General features: G+C 57.0%; 2 protein-coding genes across 2 annotated transcripts in view; one reads left to right on the forward strand and one right to left on the reverse strand.

The window, feature by feature from the left end:
* RABEP1 (rabaptin, RAB GTPase binding effector protein 1) overlaps positions 1-21,656 on the forward strand; it is an 847,425-nt gene that overhangs the window by 62,440 nt on the left and 763,329 nt on the right. The gene's annotated exons all lie outside the window — the stretch shown is intronic.
* CUX1 (cut like homeobox 1) overlaps positions 13,195-21,656 on the reverse strand; it is a 283,260-nt gene continuing 274,798 nt past the window's right edge. The window contains exons 19-23 of the mRNA XM_049801967.1: positions 21,241-21,324; positions 20,690-20,746; positions 17,485-17,565; positions 15,529-15,593; positions 13,195-15,039 (exon numbers count right to left, since the gene is read on the reverse strand). Coding sequence (XP_049657924.1) covers positions 14,979-15,039; positions 15,529-15,593; positions 17,485-17,565; positions 20,690-20,746; positions 21,241-21,324 — 348 coding nt within the window. The 3' untranslated portion in view covers positions 13,195-14,978. The remainder of the gene's footprint in view (positions 15,040-15,528; positions 15,594-17,484; positions 17,566-20,689; positions 20,747-21,240; positions 21,325-21,656) is intronic.

A 21,656-nucleotide genomic window follows, 5' to 3' on the forward strand; every position in this document is an offset into this window, starting at 1 on the left:
CCAAACGGGGTGTAACGCGCCGGGCCGGGGGCCTCCGCACCCCGCCCGTGGGGTCACCCATCCCCGCCGCCCCCACTGCCTGTGCTGGGGTGGCATGGCTGCCGGGGGGGGGCAAATCCCCGGGGGGCACCCCAAATCCCCGGGGGGCACCCCAAATTCCCCCCCCCCGCCAAATCCCCGGGGGACACCCCAAATCCTGCCCCCCCCCCCCAAAAAAAACAATCCTGGGAGGGCATCCCCGTACCCCAGCAGCATTTTCTCGCCCCATCTGCCAGCCCCAAAGCTCATTTTTGCACTGCATAGGAGAGGGGATTTGGGGGGATCCCCCGGCACCCCCACATCCCCGGGGATCACAAAGCAGCGCTGTGTGGCCGGAGTGGGCCCTGGGCGGCGGGGGGGGGGGGGGGGGGAAGAGATTTGTGGGCCAGCTCCAGCGCTCGCCTTCGCTTGTCCTGCTGACATATTTATAGGGCCCATCTCCGAGCACCTTCCTCTGCCAAGGGGGTCAGGACAGATTTATAATCCGCATCTTTCCGCAGGGAAACTGAAGCCCAGAGAGGTTTAAGTGATTTAGTCAGGGGTCACACTACCGCGGGCTGCCCCGCAGACCCCACACGGTTGCTCCCCCCCACCTCCCCGCGCCTCCTCGGGATGGGTCCACGGGGCAGATAAGGATGACTCACCAAAAAAACCCCACCAAACAAAAACCCAAAAGAAAAAGGATTTGCAGGAGGAACAAATCCTTTTTACTTCTGCAAAGCACCTGTAGGATTAAGACAATGCTGGTTATGTAAGGGGCGGAGAGGGGGGGTGGGTTTTTTGTTACTATTATTATTTATTAATTATGCTTCCTTGCCATCCTCTTACCCTGCAAGGTGTAATCTGGGGAGATTTTGGGAGACGCTGGTTTGGGGACACTCAGAGGGTGCAGAAAGGAGGAGGAAGTTTGGTGGCAGGGCTGTTGCACTACGATGCACCATTTGCTTTTTCTTCCCCCAAACCAGAAGAACACATCATCTTCCTAAACCTCTTTTTTTTGTGTGTGTTTTAGGCAGTAGCGTGAAACACAGGGCGAGGGGGTTTTGCAAAAGTGCTGTCTAGGAGGCACGACCGGGGCATGGACTCTCGACTTCTCTCCTTGATTTCATCATCGCTGGTTTTGTGACGATTTGGGGTGAATGCCCGCCCTCCTGCTTCTGCCTGGTCACGATTCCCCTTCCCGGGGGGTGTTTTAAGAGTGAATTAATGCTCACCGAGGGACTGGAGCCCACTGCTCAGTGCAGGTTACCCTGGACAGACCACGTTCGCCCACCTCCCGCAGCAACTGATGCTGCGTTTCCACTCCTGCCCCCCTTCCCCGGCCTCTCCTCCAAAAAGCCTCTCTCCCATTCATATACATTTTTAAAGAAAATACACAATCAATAGTCTCTTAGGCTGGAATTTCATTAAGGGTTTCATCGCACTCGCTATCGATCGCCAGCAGGGCTGGGAGCTGCATGCCTGCCCGTGCCACGGGACCATCCCGACCATCCGGACCATCCTCCGCCGCAAAGGACAGCCGTGGCAAGGACAACCCTGGGTTTCACACCGGCGTCGCCGGTCGGGCAGAAGGATCCGGCTGGGTCGGCAAAGGGGCTGGGGGTGCCGGGGCAGAGGCAGCGCGGTGGGCGCAGGGAGCCTGGCAGGGCGTGCTGTGACCCACGGCAACCTGTGGTCCCCTGGCTCGTGGCCCGCTAAGCCCACCAGTATGAAGAGCGCTGCAAGGCCAGCGTGCCACTGGGAACCACTCACTCCAGACCCTCCTCTGCCCCTCCTAGATTTCAGTCACCATACGAGCAGCAGAAAGCCCAGCATCCCGGCTTTTACTAAACTCCCGGATTTTACTAAACGTCACTCGAGAGCAAAACGCGCCGGGAGCCCAGGGAAGGGCTGGGATGCTGGGATTTTTTCCGTGAACGAGGATAAATGCTTTGTGATTGCTTTGGTACATAACGGGTCTCTTCTGCCTATCCCTCCGTGGGTTGCTGCTTGTTTCAGGACGTGTAGAACAAGGTTGGAAAGCCTGGCCTTGCTTGCGGTGAAACACCGGGTAACCTTGCAAGGGCTGCAATTAAAAAGAAAACCCCAAAGGCTCCAAGTGTGGAAGCGCACAGTTTGCACCACTGCTGGTCAGTCACTTGAAAAATCAAGTGAAAAATCCCAACCTTCAAAAGGATTTGAGGGCTAATTTTAGGTCCGCGCCTTGACCAAAGAGATTTACAATAATTGCCGGGGTGAAAGTTTAATTTCCTCCGCGTCTTTTCTCAGCAATCCCCGAGGAACCGTGTTCTGCCGCGCAAAGAGAGTTCCCGGTCCAGCTCCCCAAATTGTCTTTTTAAGGCTTTATTTTTAAACCAGAGCCACAGGCTGCCCTCAATGGGGCGTAAATTCTTCGCGAGTCCCAGTCCGCAGCCGGTGGGAGCTCCTGTGGAGGTGGATGAGCTTCAGCTCAAATCCTTGGCCCCAGTTTCTGGCCCCACTTGTCCCTGTCCCATTCCCCACGGACACAGAGCAGAGCGACGCCGCTCCCCCCGCGGACACCACCGTCCCCATTCATCACTAAACCCTTTTAATAGGAACCGTGATGCGAGCAAAGCAGAACATATTGCTTGTAGAAACACGGCCTTTCTGCTATGCTAAATGATTTAAAACTGGTGGTGAATAAACCTAATATCTGCTCGCTTCTGCCAATTCTCATTACGCCGGGACTCCCTCGGAGCTATTAGCTGCCTTAAAAAAATCGCTGGAAGGAGTCAAGAGAGCGGCGCAGCCAGCGCTGGGGAGGGTTGCTGGCAGCCGCCCGGCTGGAGCGTGACGTGCCCTTGAAATCCTGTGCCCGGAGGCATCCGGCGCCCGAGCGGTGCCAGCTCCGGCAGCGTGCCCTCCGCCACCCGCGCCTCCCGGCGAAGCTGGTTATTTTTAATTTCATCGCCTCCATCCTCGCCTGCATCCTGGGGTAGGCGGGGGGTTATGCAGGGAGAGGGGACCGGAATGCTTTTGCAGATTTTCTTGCAAAATCCTAATGCGGTGGGTTTGCAAAGCCACAAAACCACGGTGGGGAGAGAGGAACGTGTTAGCGGGGGGGAAAGCAGGGGCTGGAGGTGAAGCGTTTTGTCCAGCATCCCAGGAAACCCCTGGAAAGGAAGGTAGGAGACCTCCGTGGCCATAGCACGGGGCAGCCCAGCCGTGAAACCATTTGGTGGTGCAGGCACGGCAAAAAGCCGGGTGCGTATGCGAGCTGTCAGCCAGGCAGACAGGCCCCAGGCATCTCCCGGGTTGTCACAGCTGCAAATTGTCCAGGAACAGTCTCTAATGAGACATAAGGGAAGGATTTACTGGAGGAAGATGTCACAGGGATGAAAGGGGAAAAGAGAAGAAACCAGGAGAAATAGCGGTTTGGTTTTGTATTTATTTGTGGGGGAGAAACTGCTTTAAAATGTCCTTTGGTGTGTTAGAGAAGGCAAACAGCCAGTGACAGCCTGGCCGTGGGGCTGGAGGAGTCTTCTCCTGGGGATCGCGCTGATGTGAAGGCCTTGATGTGCAAATTCCCTTCTCCTCACCTCCCGACTCAGGCCTTCCCTGTGAGAGGGAGAAAAGCCCTTTCCTTTCAGCACAAAGAAGTCCATGGCTAAAATTTCCTTTTTTCTTTCCCCCGCTGCCTGGGGTGCCTGCGCAGCCCTGGGTGAGCGATGCTCTCCCAAGATGACCCTCAAAGATGGAGAAGCCCAACCGCAGACCAGCGGAAAGCCAGTCCAGCCGAAATGCCCTGGGGGAGGATATAAAACCAGGTGGATATACAAACAGGACCAGACCCCATCCTCATCTCTCCCCAGGGTGACCGATGGAATTTGGGTGGAGGCAGAGAGCATCGGCTGACCGGAGGAGCCATGCAGGAGAGCAGTCAGCCGGCTTGGAGCATCAACAATTCATCCCGCATCCTTCTTGTGGGAGCACAGCGTGTCTCCCCGCCACGTCCCGGCTCTTCTAGCATCTGTTCAGGATGACGTCCAGTGGCCTCTCAGTGTCGGCCCCACATGGGGAGGGAGTAATATTTAGGGTTGATGAGTGGGGAAGGAGTGCAATCTCCTGAAAGGTTTGTCCAGCTCGGTGCCAATGGACACAATCCATGGCTTCAAGATTTACCATCCTAAAGTGTTTCATTCTGCCTGATCTCGATGCCTCCACTGCATCCTGCTGGGATGGAGCTCCGAACGCCCCAGCCCCGTACAAGCAGGACGGTATTTGTGCTCGCTCAGTGTCTCCAGGGAGCACCTTTTGAAGAGAGATGGTTGCATTCAGAAACGCAACATCTCCTCTGAGGACACGCCACTCGTGAGGGAGTTGGGCATCTGCAGGGGAAGCCACAGGAGCCCAGCAGCGGTGCTGGCGCTGCTGGCGCTGCTCTTCTTCCTCCTGCCGATGCAAATGAAAAGCGATGCTTTTTCCGTGCTAAAACTTCCCCTCTGCGCCCGCCGGCAGGACAGCAGGTGGAGAGCTCGCCAAGCGTGCAAGTATTTGCAAGCAGGTGCAGAGCCTTTTGCTGGGACGAGCACCCAGATGCCATCTCTGTGCTGGGGACACACACGTGTGTCCACACCTGGGGGCTGCAGAGCTGAAACTCTAGCAAAAAAAAACCCCCAAAACCCCAGGGTGATTGCTCCTGCCTTCTCTCGCCCAAGGGCTCTGCTCCTTTGCTGCTCCCCACAGCCACGCGTGCCCATTTCTGCTGGAGCAAGGTCAGAGGCTATTAGCTACTCTTACATTGTCTCTGAAATATCCCTTTTCTTTGTGCTGTTCTGCTCTGCTGGGGCTGCGCTTGAAAGATGGTGTCAGAAAGCTTTGTTTTGCCTGGGCAGAGCACCGCGTAGGAACCAGCCATGGGAGGAAAAGGCTTCAGAAAGCCTTCCCACACATCTTCCGTGGCCGTCCTGTCCTGGCCAGGGGGGTTTCCAGGAGTGAAGCCCTCCTCGCTTGCATCACCCTTCAGTCACCTCCTGCAGCTGCATCTATTTGGTGGCTTCTGCTTGGGGATGGGCTTGGGACCCCCACTTTGCCGGTCCTCACCTACAGCCAGGATATGGAGCCGTTCACCCCAAGGACTGCGGGACCACATCCTCCGGCACAGCTCTCCCACAGGGTCTGTCCCAGGTCGGATCGTTCCCTGCTTGCTCTCCCCAGGCATCACACAGCCATGGGCTCCCTCGACACTGCTGCTCCAGGCTCCCATTTATTCCAGAGGTCCCTTCGCTCTCTGCCTGCAGCCTCCAACCGGCGGGACCCAAAGCCCTGGAGATTTCAGGCACACGGAAAGGGCTTCCACCTTTCTTGCTCGCAAACGCTCCGGCAATGACAGCTCCTTGTGCCTGGTGATGGAGGGGAAACCACGCTGCTCCTGCCTGCAAAGGGCTGATCTTCGCTGTGCGGCATCCTCTGCCCGGCATTTCCCGCTCTGCTGGTCCAAGCGGCTCTTTCATTGCGGTTTCGCAGGGCTCTGCCTTTCCTACAGGCTGGAGAACGTCCTTCTGGCAACCTTGGCTTTGAACCAGCCCCACGCTGCCGGGTCAGGCTGGCCCCGGCGTTTCCGTAGCGCAAAGCTCTCCCTGCAGCAGCTCTGAATGCACGCTTGCACGTGTGTTAAAAAAAAAAGCATTAAATATTAAAGGCAAAACTGCCTCTTAAAAACATTAGCAGTTCCAAAATCCCAACCCTCCCTTAGCTTTGAAAGCTTCTTCCATCTTGTTACCAGCCCGTGGGGAGCCGGTGCGAGGTGTGTGCGAACAGCAAGGCTGGTGTGCAAAAAGCCTCCGGAGGAATTCCCAAAGTGAAGCCACGCGGCTCAGAGCAGCGGCGGGGAAATTCCTAAACCCTGCGAGCCTGCAGGGACTGGTGTGCGGAGAAGAACTGGGAAAAAGCCCTGGAAAATCCCGGTGCTGGGCCAGGGCACTGGAAGGTGGTCAGCGAGGGCAGCCCCCTTCCCACTCTGGGGCAGGCTGTGTCACCCCAGAGGAGGGTGACACATCACTGGGACAGGATGAGTCCCGTCCTGACCCACGCAGCCGGGAGATGCACCGATTGCTGTGCAGCCCCAGCAGCATCTGCACGTGGGGGTGGTGTTAGGGTCCCCTCCATCAGTGGGGACCGCAGGGGGCTGACACAGCCCCAGCTGCTGCTTTTCTTCTGCTGGGGAACGGTGATGCTTTGTCCGGTCCTAACCCCCCCACCGCGAGCACCTCCCTGGGTGGTGGGATGCTCGCTGGAAGTGGGCTGCAGAGGGGACAGCATTTGCAGAGCAAAGCGTGGGGTTTTAAACTCAGGGAGCCTTTTGCTGGCTGCTGAGGGGTGCAGTGCTGGCTCCCTGCACCCGGGGAAGGGCGAAGCCTTTTGGGGACATCAGTGGGACCATTCATGTGGGTCCAACCCAGAGCCCTCCTCTGCACTAAACATCTTCCCCAAGCCTCTAAAACCACCAAGAGGCTATTAAACCCCCCCCACTATTCCCTACAGAACCCTTTCTTTCCCCGAGAGACCCTCACGGAGGGGACTCCACTGATCCCACTGTGGCTGGGACCTGTAGGACCACCTCCCTGAGCATCACCTTGCAGCATCAAGGCAGCAGCACAGACAGGCTGAGCATGGACCGGCGCTGTGAAAAGGGGTTTCCATAGCGACGGGCACCTGCAAGGCCCCAGATCCTGGGTGTTTCAGGGCAAGGATTTGGGGTGGGGACCGGGGTGCTGAGGGGGTACCCCAGACCCCCACGCTGCAGCCAGTTCGCTGCTGGGGTGCATCCCCTGGCCGGCTCAGGGCCCCCGTCGTCCCTGGGATGGCTCCGCATCTTATAAAATCACGCCTCGCGTCACCTCCCTCGATAACCCGCCGGGCGTTTTGCAGGATGCCTGGGGAGGACCTGTCCTCCCGGGGGGTTCGCAGTGGGGCGCTCAGCCCCTGCGGGGACCCCGGCGCTGCCAGCCCACCCGTGCCTCCCTTCGGGAGCTGGGGAGAACAACCAAGCCCCAGTGGGGTCTGCGGGTTCCCCTCCGCCCCTGCTCTCTCTCAGGCTACTTTTGGCCACGTACCCGGCAGACCACATGCCGGTGTCGTCCCCCCCCTGCAGCTGCCGGTGGGGACAGTTATTCTGGGCAAAAGTGACATCAGACGAGGTCGTGCCAGGGCTGCGGTGCTGCCTTCGGCCCTGGCACCGCTCCTTTGCGGGTGGGAAAGCCGGGCTTTGCTGCTGTGGGTTGCATTGGGGTTTTTTTCACCCGTTTTGTGTTACGGTGCTGAGCTCCCAGGGCCAGCATCGGTGCAACAGGGGCAAAGCACTAATGCAGTGGGGACAAAGCACCATGCAATGGTGCTGAAGCACTAATGCAACAGGGGAAAAGCGCCACGCAAAGGTGACAAAGCACTAATGCAATGCAATAGGGGCAAAACACCACGCAATGGGGACAAAGCTCCCTGCAACAGGGGCAAAGCTCCATCAGTGGGGACAAGGCACAGAGAGTGGCTCAGCGCAGACACCCTTGGCCAGTGGCACTGCCCATCCGTGGACAGATGAAAGGAAGGCAGCAAAATGGGTTAGAAGAAAGGAAAAGGGTGTTAGTTCTTCCAGCATGGGTGGCACCTGCCTCCCATCTGACACCTATCCCGTGCCCACAGTTAGGCCACGATCGTGCCGTGCCCGAGCCGCCCAAGTACCCCGGCAAGAGCGGGTACACCTCTCAGGCACCCATCGATCTGCCTGGAACCCGCAACCTGCCCTGGGCTGCAAACTCCCCCCGTGGCCAGGCACATCTTACCTGCGAAGCCAAAGGGAGACGTGCCTTTTGCCACCGGTGAGACCGCATCGGTAGCACGTGTCCCTGCATGCCTCCCTCTCCTTGTCTTAATTCCAGCACGATCTCTCGTGCCCCTTCGGGTCACCGGGCCATGCTGAAAGCCGGCACAATCTCCAAATCACCCGGGGGCTCACCGCCAGCCGGCAGCTAACCCTCGGCAAGGAGTTGCCGGGACTTAGCGTGGCTCGCCGGTTGCCCAAGCTCTTTGTCTTCCAGGGGAAACGGTCGTCGGGGACAGGGAAAAGAAACCGGCCACCCTGAGACACCGCGGGGCCGTGAGCTGGGGTTTTTTCCGATGAAAAGGCCGCACGCAGCTAGCGGCTGAGCTTCCCACCCGGCGCTAATGGCTGGGCCAGGCTGGCGGGACGCTGCTCCGTTGAGCAAGGAGCTGCTGGCTGTGCTGGCCGGGAGCCGGTCCCAGTGTGACTCAGTGATCGATGGCTGGGGCATCGTTCAGGGAAACACAGCCAATTTCCTTCCTTTTTTTTTTTTTTTTTTTTTTTTTTTCCATTGCGATGCCGGCGCCAGGGGAGGGACCCTCACAGCAGCACGTTGCAGGGTTGGCAGCTTGTGGGCATCTGTCCTGTGCTGGTCAATGTTAAAAAAACATAATTGAGGAATAAAAGAATAACCGGGGTGTTTTGGAGATGCAGCCTTTCCGTGCCCGCCCTGGCTTTGAGGACTGTCATGCTGCCAAAGCAAAGCCTGGAGGTGGGTGCTGCCCCGGCCCCCCCATTCTGGGGCACCCCCAGGGATGCAGCCACGCAGGGAAGGGCTTTGCAAGCCCCCGCGGGGCTTTGGGCATAATGGGGGACAGTGGGATGCCTAAATGTCCTCGTGCCACCCCCAGCGTCTCCTGCCGAAGGCAGGGTTGGAAAATGAAGGGCTGGGGTTTGGCTGAGCCCCCTGCACAGGCTAACGTCCCCACAGGGAGCAGGGACCCCCTGAGAAGGGTCCTTGCCCACGGCCCCTTTGGCATCCCCGGCCCCGGCGCTCTCCCGGTGCTCGCCGCGGCGCCACGGCATTTCCACCTTATGCGCCTCGTTTATGTTTTCCTGCCTTAATGAGAACAGACATTTGGGGGGGAGCGAGGTAAATATTTTTCCGCTTCCGCTCCGAGCTGGAAAAGCCTGCGAGGCCCATCTCCAGGGAGACTCTGTAAATAAGGCAGAGGGGGAGGATGGGGAGGGGGGGCTGCTCCATATGCTGCACCAGCTTTCGGCCCCGGCTTGCCATCAGATGTCTAACACAACAGGAAGCAATAAAACAGTTATTACCAGCCAGCACGGCCACGTGGAGGAGCCTGCCTTTGCTTTTGCCCTCCTTGCCCAAAACCCGGCTTAATAACAGGGCTCCTCTATTAACAGGGTTATCGGGGCACCCATATTATTAGGGCTCGTGGCAGAGATGCCCAGCTCTGCTGCAGCAGGGCACGGTGCCACCGCACCGCTGCGATTGCAGCATTGAGATAACCCCGCTGCAATTCCCACGTGTCCTCCCGCCCCGTCCCTCCGCCGGCTGCTGTCACCTCTCGCGTGGGGCAGGCTGTCCCAGCTGGGGACGACCGCATGGGAAGAGCACCATGGCGAATCCATCCTGCCTAAGGGAGTTCCCAGGATTCAAACCCTGCTGTCGTGTTTAAAACAACCCATCCGAAACCAGCAGCCCCGGCTGCTCCATCTATTAGGAAAGAAATGAGAGGGATGATGGTTCATAGATCGTAAAGCCATGGTGCTCGCCATGCACCCTTGGCCGGTAATTCCTGCCGCGTGGCCGTAACTCCCGGCTGAACCAGAGCATGTCTTCGAGACAGATGTTCAGCCTTGATTTAAGGGCATCAGGCAGTGGAGATCCACCACCATTTCCCCGCCTGCCTACAGCGGATAATTAGAGCCGCTCTTCCAAAAATAAATACCAATCGATCCCTATGGCCGGGCTGGTCAGGCTCCTGCCTCCAGATATCCAAACCCCTTAAATCTTATCCCCTTTTTTCCCGTATGGGCTGTGTCCATGCTCTGACGCGGCGCGACGGACCCTGCGAGCTCCCAGCCCCGCGATCTGTTTATCTGCCGCATTTACTGGGTACACCCTGAACTTAAAATAACCTGCAATACCGGGTGCGTTTCTCCCGGCGCTGGCTCTGCGTGTGTTTGTGTTTGTGAAGCTCCTTTCCTGCCGGCGGGGGAGTCTCGCTCGCATCCTGCACGCCAGGCGCTGGCTCCGCTTCACTCGGCTCCGCTCAAACCCTATCGATCTCGCTTTTCCATTTGCAGAGCGGGGGCAAACACGGTTGTGCTGCCTGCGCGTTAGTGGCTCTGCAGACCCGTTGCCAGCAGGAACCGGACTGGAGGGACGAGGCGCCTGGCTGGAGACCTTTAGAAAAATCATATTTTTTTTTTTTTTTTTTTTATAGCACTGCAGTAATTGCTGCTGTGGCTTGCCCTGCAAACGCCACCGCATCGTCCCGCTCCTCCTGCGTTTGGCATTTGGCATCCCCTGCACGGTGGGGATGGTGCGGGGCTGGAGCCGGATCGGGCCCCTCGCCGCTCTCCCCCGCCTGGGGGGCAGATGGTGTGTGCGCTGCAGCCGAAAATCAAGACAGCTCGGCCGCATCCTGGCAGTGATTTCTCTCCTGTCTCCTCTGCCTGCAGCAAAAACTGAACTTGTGACCCAGATGTGAGCAGCCTGTTATCTCATTAACCATCCGGGCTTCCCCAGGAGCCTTTTATTACCATATAAACCTCCACCACCCCCTGAAATTCAGCCTGGGTCTCTGAGATGGGACGGAAGATTCTCAGGTTAAATGGATATGAAAAGCACAGGTTTTCCCGTAATTATTTTCCTGAAGATGTCGATACTAATTAAAATTGTTTCCCATAATCAAATTTAAACCAGCGAGGGAGAGCAAGGGGTCACTGAAATCCTTTTCTTTCAAGTCGCTCGGGGATAAAAGGGGCTTTCAAAGGAAATTAGCAAAGAATCCCCTCCCATCTCCCCTCCCTGCCTCTTCAGAAAGAGGACCAGGCTGTGGGGTGCTTTGGGGCTGCCCTCCGAACCCAGCCAAAAATGGGGTTTAGGGGGTGCTGGACCTCAGGGTGGGTGCAGGGTTATGGCTCTATATGGGTGTGCGTCTATAGGGGCGTGGGTCTATAGGTGCATACATATACAGAGGTGTGGGTCTGTAGGGGTGCCCAGGGAGTTGCAGGGAAGCTGCTCACCCGCAGCAGCGGGGAGATGCAACGCCGTACCTGCCCTCACGCCACGTTCAGGGGAGCATCGAGGCCCGTGCAGAGATGCCGGTGCATTCGCTGCTCGCCGTAGCCGGTGCTGCCGTCGCAGCGGTGCCGCGGGCAGACGCCGCGTCCCTTCGCGTGGCTGCGCCAGCCCCAGCCCTGCGCACGTGCTGCCGTGGGCCGTGGCCGTCTGCGGGGACTTCTGCATTTGGGGAACAGCATTTCGGAATGCTGCCGGGGAGGGGGGGGGGGGGGGTGCCACCCCATCACCATTTCTCCCCTCGCCTGACTGTAAGGAGAACTGAACCGGGCTCTGAGCAAGCGTGTTCCCCCAAAAAGTCACCTGGCGCAGCCAGTGACACCCGAGAAACCGGTGATGGGCCAGGCAGGGCACGATGATTCGGCTGTACCCCAAAAACCCCGTGCACGCTGGGACAGCGAGGGCAGTCCTGCTCCCGTTCCCGGCCGGGCACGGTGCTGTTTGTCCTGCCTATGGCAAACCCCGCGCGGGGTGAGCTGTTTTATAGCTCTTGCTCGAGGATGAGGCTTCTGCTTCCTTTAATTGACCAGCTGCTTTGGGTTTTTTTGAAGGGGAAGGGGGTTCGGGCACAGGTCTGCCAGTCCTGCCCTTTCCCTGGTCTTGCCAAGCTTGGCTGGGGGGTTCCAGGAGGTTTTGGGGGGCTGGAGGAGACATCTCCCAGTGCCCAGCCACCTAAGGACACCCCCCGCCACGTCCAGGGCATCTTCCCAGTCACCAAAATTGTCGATTTTTGTTTTGTGCTACACACGAGCATCTCACCAGCTGTTCCAGTGCACGCTGCTCTGCCCGGAGGGACGAGGCTTCCACCCGGAGCCCTGCAACCCCCGGCCCTGCCCGAGCCCTTCGTCTCCAGTACGTCTCTAGAAAGCAGCTCTGAAAATTTGGCCGAAGCGCCGGCCAGCCGCAGGCAGGCAGTGACCCGAGAGCCCTCCCCAGTTCGGGCTTTCCCTGCCTCCGGTCAGAGGTTTTTGGCAGCCAAAGCCGGACTCTCGGGAGTGGCAGTTGTTTGCTGTCCCGGACACCCAGATGGCCCTTAAGCTGCCATAAGATCGCCGGGGCTGAGATGAGCGAGCGGTGCGTTACCCCGAGCGCTGCCGGCGCTCGCCGCGATGCCCCGGGTGCGCGCAGCCCCTCGCCGGCGGCCGGTGCCGGGGGAAGGCGGGAGTTGCGGGTCCTTGTGCCACGGCAGCGGCAGTAGGAATTGCTGGAAGCTGCGAAACAGCATGATTGAAAGAGAAAACAACACCCTGCATCTAACCTCTGCCCTCCCCAGGAGGGATTTTGGGGCAAATTGGTGAATTTGCCATTTTTATTCTGCATGGAAGGAGGCCGTGACTCTGTCTGAGGGATGAAACCCAGCAGCTCCAGGACCGGGGTTAGATGCTCCCCAGTAACACCTGGGAGTCCCGGGGGGGTCCAAAACCTCCGGCACAGCCCTCTGCCCTCCAGCTCCTCGCGGTGGGGGGCACGGCTCTCGGCTCTACCCAGACCCCCTCGCGCTCGCTGGGCTCGGCAGAAGGAAGCCATGGCTAAATCCCAAGGTCGGAGCCTGTAAAGCAGCCCAGTCCCACCAGGCTGGGGCTGCCGCGGTCCCCTGGGGCTGGAAAAGCAAAAGAAAAGGAGGATGAGGAAGGGAGGGGCATCACGACCAGCTCCCCCAAAATTAGCCAGGCAAATTTACACCATTCAACCCGAGTACCTTTACCAACAGCTGCATGGGGATATACAGAATATCTCTAGTTTTGGAGGCTGCCTGGGCTCGAGCCCCTCTGCTTCCATAGTCCCTCCTTCGCTGGGAGCCGTTCACCTGGCCCGTGGGACGCCGATGTTCGCCGGGAGCCAGGATGATGGCTCCAGCACGCGGGGACAGAGGTCCTGCCCTTCCTGGCGCTGCGAGACATCACTGCCTTTAGCTGCTGTAATGGGTTTCTAAAATTAGCTGTACACTCTGCCCTTGGATTCGAGCGGGACAGTTCTCAGTTGTTTAATATCAAAAGTCAAAAAAAAAAAAAGGGGGGGGGGAAGCAAAGCACAAAAGCAACCCTGTCAATGCACGTCTAAGTTTATTTTATCACTTGTCCTGCAGAACTCAACATCTATTTTAAGTCATTTATGAAGAGTACAAGTGTGAATAGCTGCAGAAGTTTTGCAATTCCAAGACACCACATACAGCTTCTAAAAAAAGCAAATTTAACCTTCCCAACAAAGCCTCAACAAGCATCCCACCCTTCCCCAGATCACGTTTCCGAGCTACTGATTTCAGACAGCAAAAGCTCATCTCCTCCACATCTGAAGTCGATTATTTTTATGAAGAGGTCCCCGGCGCGCGGCAGCATCACCCCCCTCGCCCCTCGCTGGCATCTCGCCCCATGGGTGCCTCCCTTCCGGACGGGCTCGGTTTACCCCACGCCGAGCGGGACAGGTGCAGGTTGGTCCCTCGGGGTTTATCCCTCCCTTCGATTTATGAGTATTTTACATTTTGCCATGGGCCACAGCTCCTATAAATAAACCTGGGCTGCTCGTGGCAGATGTGAAGCCTATCGCTGCCTGCATGCTCCGTTAGAGGCCTCAGCTTCCCAGCAGCGTGAATGTGAATAGATCTGAATCTGCAATGAAATATTAATTGGAAGCAACGCTATTCTATCTTCGGAAGGGGAATTTTAATTGAGGACCACCGTTAGCTAACAAGCTAATATCTTCCTGCACCACGTGGTCACAGCGAGCCGAGGCAGGAACAGGAGGTGCCAGGATGTGCTCTTTTTAATCAGAGCTTCTCCTATCACCTCTTTCTCCCCAAATCAACCCAAATTAGCAGCCCAGGGTTCACCACCCAGCAAACCCGCCACCAGCAATTGCTTGATTTGACTTGTAGTTTCCTAAAAGGGGCAGATATTGAGCAGATCAACTACAAGGCAAGTAAAGCCCCTTATGGGCAGGTACTGCCTTGGATTCGGTGAAGCCGTTGCACCCAGCAGGGCAACCAACGCTCCGCAGAAACATCTCAGCGAGGTGAGCGTCCGGAGCATCCCAGTGAGATTTGTCCTGACCAGAAACACCTCCCTTCATGCCCATTAAGTCCTAACAGGCTGGGCTGTTTTCAAGCTGATGGCTCAAGTTCAAGACGAGCATCTGCTGGTGCTCAGCGGGGTGCTGTGGGGTGCTGCAGAAGGTCCCGAGAAGCCCTTCAGATGGAGCACAGGGCTGAGCACCAGCTTCATTTGACTTGGGAGGCAGCAAGAAGGCAAGGCGCTAAGCAACCCCGTCTTTGGGGATGGCTGATTTTTATCTGCCGCTGTCTCGCTTGCTCTGTCACAACCTGGCAGGACTGCTTGCTTTCTGATAATTCAATAAACCGGAGCAAAATAGGAATTCTCAAATATCACAACGCTTGAAAATGCAAGGTTCAGGAGGTTGGTTTTTCTCAACCCCCCCCCCCCCCCCCATTTCTGGCTAAATTTAGTCCACCCAGTGTCTCACTGAACTCGAAACAGGATGGAAAGAGAGATTGTATCTGAGAAGAGTACCTCTAGTCTTGCATTTTCCATGTATTTTGGTAAAGACTGAGCTCTCTGGGACACCGGCAGGACACAGGCACCACTGCAGCCTCCTCCAGGGAGGGAGGCAGGGCTGGAAATGCCGTGTCCTGCAAAACAACTCTCCGTTAGCTGAGGCTTTTGATTTCCTAAGGGTGGGAGCAGGGGACGATCATTCCCTCCATCCTACAAAGCAGAAAGCAAAGCTACAGCGAAGCGGCCGGCAGGGAGCGAAGGGACAGATCCTGCCGCAGGATGAAAGGGGAGCGGGCGCCAGCGAAGTCGCGTCCATCCGTCACTGCCACATGTCGCCCGCGTCCCCGTTCTCGTGGAACTTGTGGACGTGGTCGGCGTACCTGGGGAAAGGGCACAGCCACGTTAACTCACAGCAAGGTCCGAAGCACTTTGGCGGCTGAGCAGGAGCCGCTTCGTTTCTGAGCGCTAGCCACGATAATTAGCACCACGCTTTCCCCCAGCCATGGGCAGCAGCACCTGGGAGCTGCTCAGGGCAACCGGAGTGAAGGCACGGGCCTGATCCTGGTCTCCAGGCTCACGTTTGGCTTTAGCGGGTTTCCTCACCCGGGCAAGAACCGCTCCCGGGAAGGGATTTGGAAAACACCTGCCTGAAGACAGGCGGTTGCCTCACTCCGTGCACTTTTTCTCCCCCCTCATCCTCATTGGATTAAGGATGTAAAACCCAGTGAACCACCCTCGTTTGCAGGATAGATGTGCATTAAGCAGCACCCAAAAACTGCTGCAAACCACCAGGCTCCGTCCACCGAACCTGGGTGGACAAAGCTCCCGAGCCCCGGGGCCGGGCTGACCCAGCTTATCCTCACACCCACTTCTTAGCACAGTACGCGGCACAATCCCTTCCCATGCTCTCGCTCCAGGCCGTTTTGTAGAGCACCTGCAAAACAAGAAATGCTATCAGCTCTGCTTTCGCCTGCCCATCTCTGCCCACCCTTGCACCGCTGGGCCATCCCATCCCTGCCATCCTGTCCCCGTGGCCACCGGCAAAATCTCTGCTGCAGCGTTTTGCAGGCATCCGCGGGCTTTAGTGCATCAAGCAGAGACCTACAGCGATGCTCTGGGTAAAATTGGTTTCGCAGCCTTGCACTACCAGCATGGAGAAACCCGGCGTGTGTTTCGGGGGGTTGCCCTCAGGACGGTCAGGACGACCTTTTCCCGTGGGTTATTTTTGCTGGGGCAGCGCTGCCGCAGCTGCGGTGGTTTGAGGTAAGGCGGGCACGCTCGAGGCTGCACCCGGATGGAGATGTGTTTTTGGAACAGGCTTAAGGAAGGTCACTGCTCGGTTTGGCTCCTTTTTTCCCTTCAGGCCACCAGGTTTCCATTTCAAAGCTGTGGTCCGAGGAGGCAGGGAGGCAGCAGTGGGCGTTGGGAGTTGGGAGAAGCCCTCCCGTCCCAGGCTGATGCACTCAAGCCTTGGGGATTTGTCAGCCGTCGTTATCTTATCACCAGGGAAATACTCTAACTCTACAAACGCCCGTCAGTGGGCCTCCAAATTAGGGTTAATTGAAATCACAACAGGCAGAAGGCAGCAGGTGGGAAGGGGTGAAGGCCGTGCTGTCTCCCGGGATTAGCGGCAAAGACGTTGCTCCCACCGCCGGGATGGAGGAGCCAGGGGATTGTCCGGTCCCCAGTCGGACGTATGGTGTGTGCCCAGCCCAGGCAGTGCTGGGTGTTGGATGTCAGGCCCTTTTGTGTCTAGAGGAAGTAAGATCATTCCAGCCATGTAATATTTATGAATTTCACTTTTTTTTTTTTTTTTGGGTTAGAGCTTTAAAGTTTAATGATGTTTAACTTTTTATTTTCTTTGCTCCTTTCCTCACCAAAATAACACAGAGTTGGTTTTACTTTGAGAAGATCAGGAGAAATATTGTTCTGATTTGTCTTTCATCTTGTTTCATCGTTTAATTATTGATGATTTCTTTGGGTATTTTTCCCCTGAAATGATAAATAAACTCCCAGAAACTGCAAGAATATAGGAGGAGTTTGCACCACAACTGAATCCCAGGGGATTTGGGCTGGCTCAAGCCTCTATTCCTAACCGAACCTCTACCTCTCTATTTCCAATCCTACGTACAGTCATGGAAATTTGAAAACTAGAGAAAACCAGAGCCACAGGGCAAGTAAGAACCGTGGGGAGACGCACAGCTCACACAGCATAATGCAGAGGCAGAGCTCATCACTTGGAGAGGCAGTGAACGCAACCGAGCTCCACTGAGCAGGAGGTTAAGGGATGTACGCAGAAATAGGAAGGTGGAATTGCACACGGTCTAGAAACAGGCAATGTGGGGTCATGGGATGTATTTTATTCCTAAAATTGCTTACGGTATTAGCTTCACAATAATTAATCAAAATTTTGCTACCTGACGAGCAGAGGACTTGCTTGCCTGCGTGCAGGGATGGCGAACCAGACCTGCACCCAAATAGGCTAAACCCCGTGTGAGCTCCCAGGACGGTGGCACCAGGGCCCCACGGCTGTTTCCAGGCGCGACACGAAGACACAGATGGCTTCCAGCTCCTGTCCTTGGGCAAGTCCGTGCCCACCCAAGGGTGGCCATTCCCGCCCCATGAAGCCGAGGGGGATATTTATTGGCATGTACGTGTCTCCGCTGAGCCGTGCTGCCCACGGTCCCGGCCTCCCTGTGCCTCTGGAGCCAGTGAGATAGCACTCGTTTGGCTTAATATCTTAAAAAAGCAAAAATTGCCCCTGGATGGGATGCTTGCTGACACTTTTTTGGGGTGCCCCCTCCCTACGTGGCCCCTGCACTTACCAGGAAGACAAGGCAGTGTAGGAACAGGGTGTAGAAGAAGGCAACCGTACGAGCTGTCTTGTTGGACAGGATGAGCCGCCCCTGCAGCAAGAGCAGAACAGAAAATCCCATTTTAACGTGGTTCAGCGGAAACCAGCCCTCCCCGCACACAGTCTCGGAGAGACCCTGGCTGAGAACAGGGCCCTGTTTGTGCTAGACCCTACGTAAACGTGCGGGTGAGATGGGATGCTTTGCCACCCATCTGTGCCCATCTCTGAGCCGCCGCTCTCCTTCAAGGTGACTACCACAAGTGCCTGTGCTCTCAGCCCAAAACTGCCCAAATCGAGGTGAATTCAGGGCTGTGAACCGTGGGGTTTCCTGCGCTGAAAACTCTCAGAGTTCATTTTGAGCTGCTTTTACCCCAGCTTTCTCCACTGGCTCTGCCTGCTCCCCCTGCACCAGCCCTGACTCAGTGCCTGCCTGCGGCACAGCGCTGCTCCGGAGAGAAACCCCGGCAGTAATTAAGTCTCGTACATTTTTAATTCATCAGCTCAAACAACTTGTGATTTGCAGCGTCCCCTTGCCGCCTCCTCAGCAGGGCGGCTGAGCAGACGCTACGCCGGCGTTCCCGAAGGCTGGCCTTGCCGCACAGCCCTGCCTGCACCCCAGCTCTGCTGTGGCACCCCAGGAATGACTCCGAGGAGGATTTTGTAGCCAGACCCACAGCGATGGTACAGCCTCCCAAGCGCCCTGGCATGATTTAAGGGTGACCACTCTGCACCCTGGGGTTCGCACGCTCCTCCAGCTCCTGGCGTCCCTCCCTGTGCACCTCCAGCCAGCTCAGCCTAAAGCAACCGCGGTCCCGTGCCGTGGCTCTGGACCCACTGGCAGCAAAGAGCCGGAGAAGTGGGATTAAAGGCTTGGTACGGTGTGGAATCCCCAGCTTTGGCAGTGGCGGGGCAATGTGCTTGCTGAGAGCCGTGAACACCCTCTGCCAGGCTGCAGTGATGGCTGAGCACCTTGGAAAATGTAAGCTCTCAAGGATGCCAGTCGCTGCTAGGTTATTGATTTTAGGGGAGCTGCGTGCCGGACCCTTGGCTGCTTTCCCCAGTAACAGCCCTGCTGCTGCACAGGGGAGGCTCACGGCTGGACTTGGTGGTCCGGGCAGGTCCCTGGGGTCCCACAGCTTGTCCTGCTGCTCTTCCGACTTGTCACAGATAGCTGTATTTAAGGGAAGGTCTTCTTCACCCCTGCTTCCTCACCCCTGAGCATGAGCTCTCAGGCACGTGCTGCCTCCTCCTGCTGCCGGTCCCCAGCACGGTGGGTACCACTGTGGGAGAGGACACGAGGTGGAGGAGCATCAATGGCCCTTGGGAAGGCACACAGCACTGCTGGAGCTAAAGCAAAGCACCCCCAAAGTAGGGAGTGCCAGATGGACATTGCCCTGGGGGATTTCAGAGAGCAACCAGGAACATGGAAATGCCTTGGGCATCTTCAAAATCTCACTAGTACCCTGGTCTGCAGGTTTACCCATTTCTCTGGCTCTGCAGGGTCTATCTTGAAAGATTTACCCTCCACCTTTGCCAGTCCTGTGCCAGCCCGCAGAGATGTCCGAGCTCGCTGGGCACGAGAAACCCTGCGGGACTGGGCAGTGTCGTGCTCCAACCCCTCATTTTGGGGAGACCACTGAACAGCAGCCAGACCCTGACGATGTCTGAGCCCTTCTGGCCCAGGACACTGGAGTCCCAATGGGAACATCTTTGTGTCCATCCCTTCAAAAGAGCCAAAGCTGGGACTAACCGCAGCCTAGAAAAGCAGCTTACGAAGGATGGATCCTACCTTCCTACATAGAACTTTTTATTCCTGCTGTAAACGTTAGGGATTCATTATGGACATAAGCACATTCCCCAAACCACAACGTGGGCTTTCCAAAGCTGGCATTAAAACCCACAGATCTCCCACCAAACCAACTCTGGCTGAAATCTTCTTTGCTATTCATGGCCACGGCGGAGGCTGCTGTAACAAACAAGATTATGTTCTTAAATATTCCCAAGGAATAACTCCCCTAAGTCAGTTTTTTTGTAAATGCCTTTCATTAATTCTCCGTGGTGCTGGCACGCCACCCAATCCATATTCATGTTGGCATTTGCTTGGTTTTTATGCAAATGACGACTTTGCCTTTATTACAAGATAGTTCTGTATTCTGTGGCTGTTGCAGACCAGCGGTCCCACATTAACCTCTGTTGTGCCAGACAGCCGGGGGTTAGCTCAGCCAAAACCTGATCCCGAGCCTGCTGCTCATGTCACAAATAACGTCAGATCTCAGTAACAACACTTTTAGCTCGGAAAGCAGCATTCACCCCTAAGAGATGGTACCCAATACCCACTGTGGCAGCAGCAGCCCTCCTGCCCGCTACGGCTCAGGCAAGGACCCTCTGCTGCTGCAGACGCTGGCAGCTCCCCAATATTTTCCCCGATGCTTTTTTGGAAGAGCAGGAAGGGTCAAGGCTCGAGAAGACGTTTTTTCTGGAGAATGCGATAAGAAAACACTATGCGCCCAAGGATGCTGTGCTGTGCAAGGCAGAGCATCTCCCCTGGAGTGGGACCCTTCGCAGCCCAGCGCTCGCCTGCTCCCCAGCCGTGCGGGGTGCCGGGGCTCTCTGGGTGAGTCTTCCATGGGGAGTCGGGCTGAGCTAACCCCGACTGCACGCTGTGTGCAAAGACGTTTTGTTCCCGGGCCAGCCCTTGGCCAGGGGTGCAGTGCTGAGCCCCCCCAGCCGTGTTACAAACCAGAGGAGAGCTGCTTCCCGCAGCCCAGCGCATCCTCCTCCCAGCACCGCCCGCTCAGGGGAAAGACAGAAGTTCATGGTGATCCTCTGAGACACACGCTGTCCCCGAGCTCCCGGGCCGTGCCCTGACACTGCAGCGACCTGGGCTGTGGCATGGCTGGCCGGGTTGGGTCTGGGTCACCCGCTTTGGCCAGGACCCCCTGGGACGCTGTGGGATGGAGTGGGGGAAAAGGGAAGGAAAGGGGAAGGGAGGAAAGCGAGTTCTCCCAAACTGAGCCGCAGCACGGCCCTGGCATGGACTGTACCTCTGCCCGGCGGAGCAGGGATGGTGTCTGTCCCCCACCCACGGCCAAGCCCAGCAGCAGCATTCCCAGTGCAGGCACTGGGCTAAAAACCTCTCGTCACCCACTGTGGCACGGCGGGTGCAGCCCACTCACCATGCTCAGCGTGGCTTTATCCCAGGGACTGAGGCTCAGGTACTTCCGCTGGCGTTCCTGCAAGTACAAGAAGCTGATTTTTGAGCCTCGAAGGGCTGATTTGGGGTTTGCAAATCAGGGAAGGAGCTCTGTGCCTTGGGATGCTCCCATGCCCCCATACACACAGCTGTAGGGGACACTGGGTGTGAACAAATGCTTTTTTTTTAAAAATTATTTTTTAAAGTGAATGGCATTTGAGTATGTTTTGTGCTGTCCCTGGATTTCATCCGAGTCATAAAATAATTTCCCTGGGAGGTTTCATTCTCTAGCTGCTCCCTCCCTTCAACACACCCGGACCACCTTGCTGTGAGCAAAACCAGAACCGAGCAAAGCAACCCGCCCATCGCCCGCAGCACGCTGCAAAGCCTCTTTCCTCCCTACACCAGGCAAAGCCACGCTCTGCGGCGCCAAAAAACGGGGCCGGCCGAGTCCTACCCTGGCCGCGGGAGGCAACGACCCCTTGGCAGAAGGAAGGGCTGATGCGGAGGGAGGGTGCCGGGGGCTTTTCATACCTTCCTGCTGAAGGAGGAGAAGGGGTCCAGGCGCTCTTCGTACTGGGAGGAGTAGCGCTGCTCGGTGTCGTCCCTGCTGCCGCCCTGCGGGAGCAAAGGCAGGGTGAGAGCCAGCGGGCACCCGTGCTGGCGTAGCTGCCTGTGCCTATCCCCCTCCAGTGCAAGAGGTGTATGGACACCCAGCACAGGGACAGGGCCCCCACAACCCCCCTGAACTGCTCATTTGGAAGACATCACCCCCAAAGGATGGAGCAGCACAGCCCAGAGCTGACCTGCGGGGCCGACAGCATCTGCCCCCTTCAAAAAGGAGAAGCTCAACAGGAGCCTTTCTTCCATGGGGACTCCACCTGTGTCTCCCTATTTTTTGCCCTTTCTGTGAAATAATAGTCATCTGTGTCACCCCAGAGAGGTCACCT

Source organism: Accipiter gentilis, chromosome 6 (genome assembly GCF_929443795.1).
Source record: "Accipiter gentilis chromosome 6, bAccGen1.1, whole genome shotgun sequence".
Taxonomy (NCBI): Eukaryota; Metazoa; Chordata; class Aves; order Accipitriformes; family Accipitridae; genus Astur; species Astur gentilis.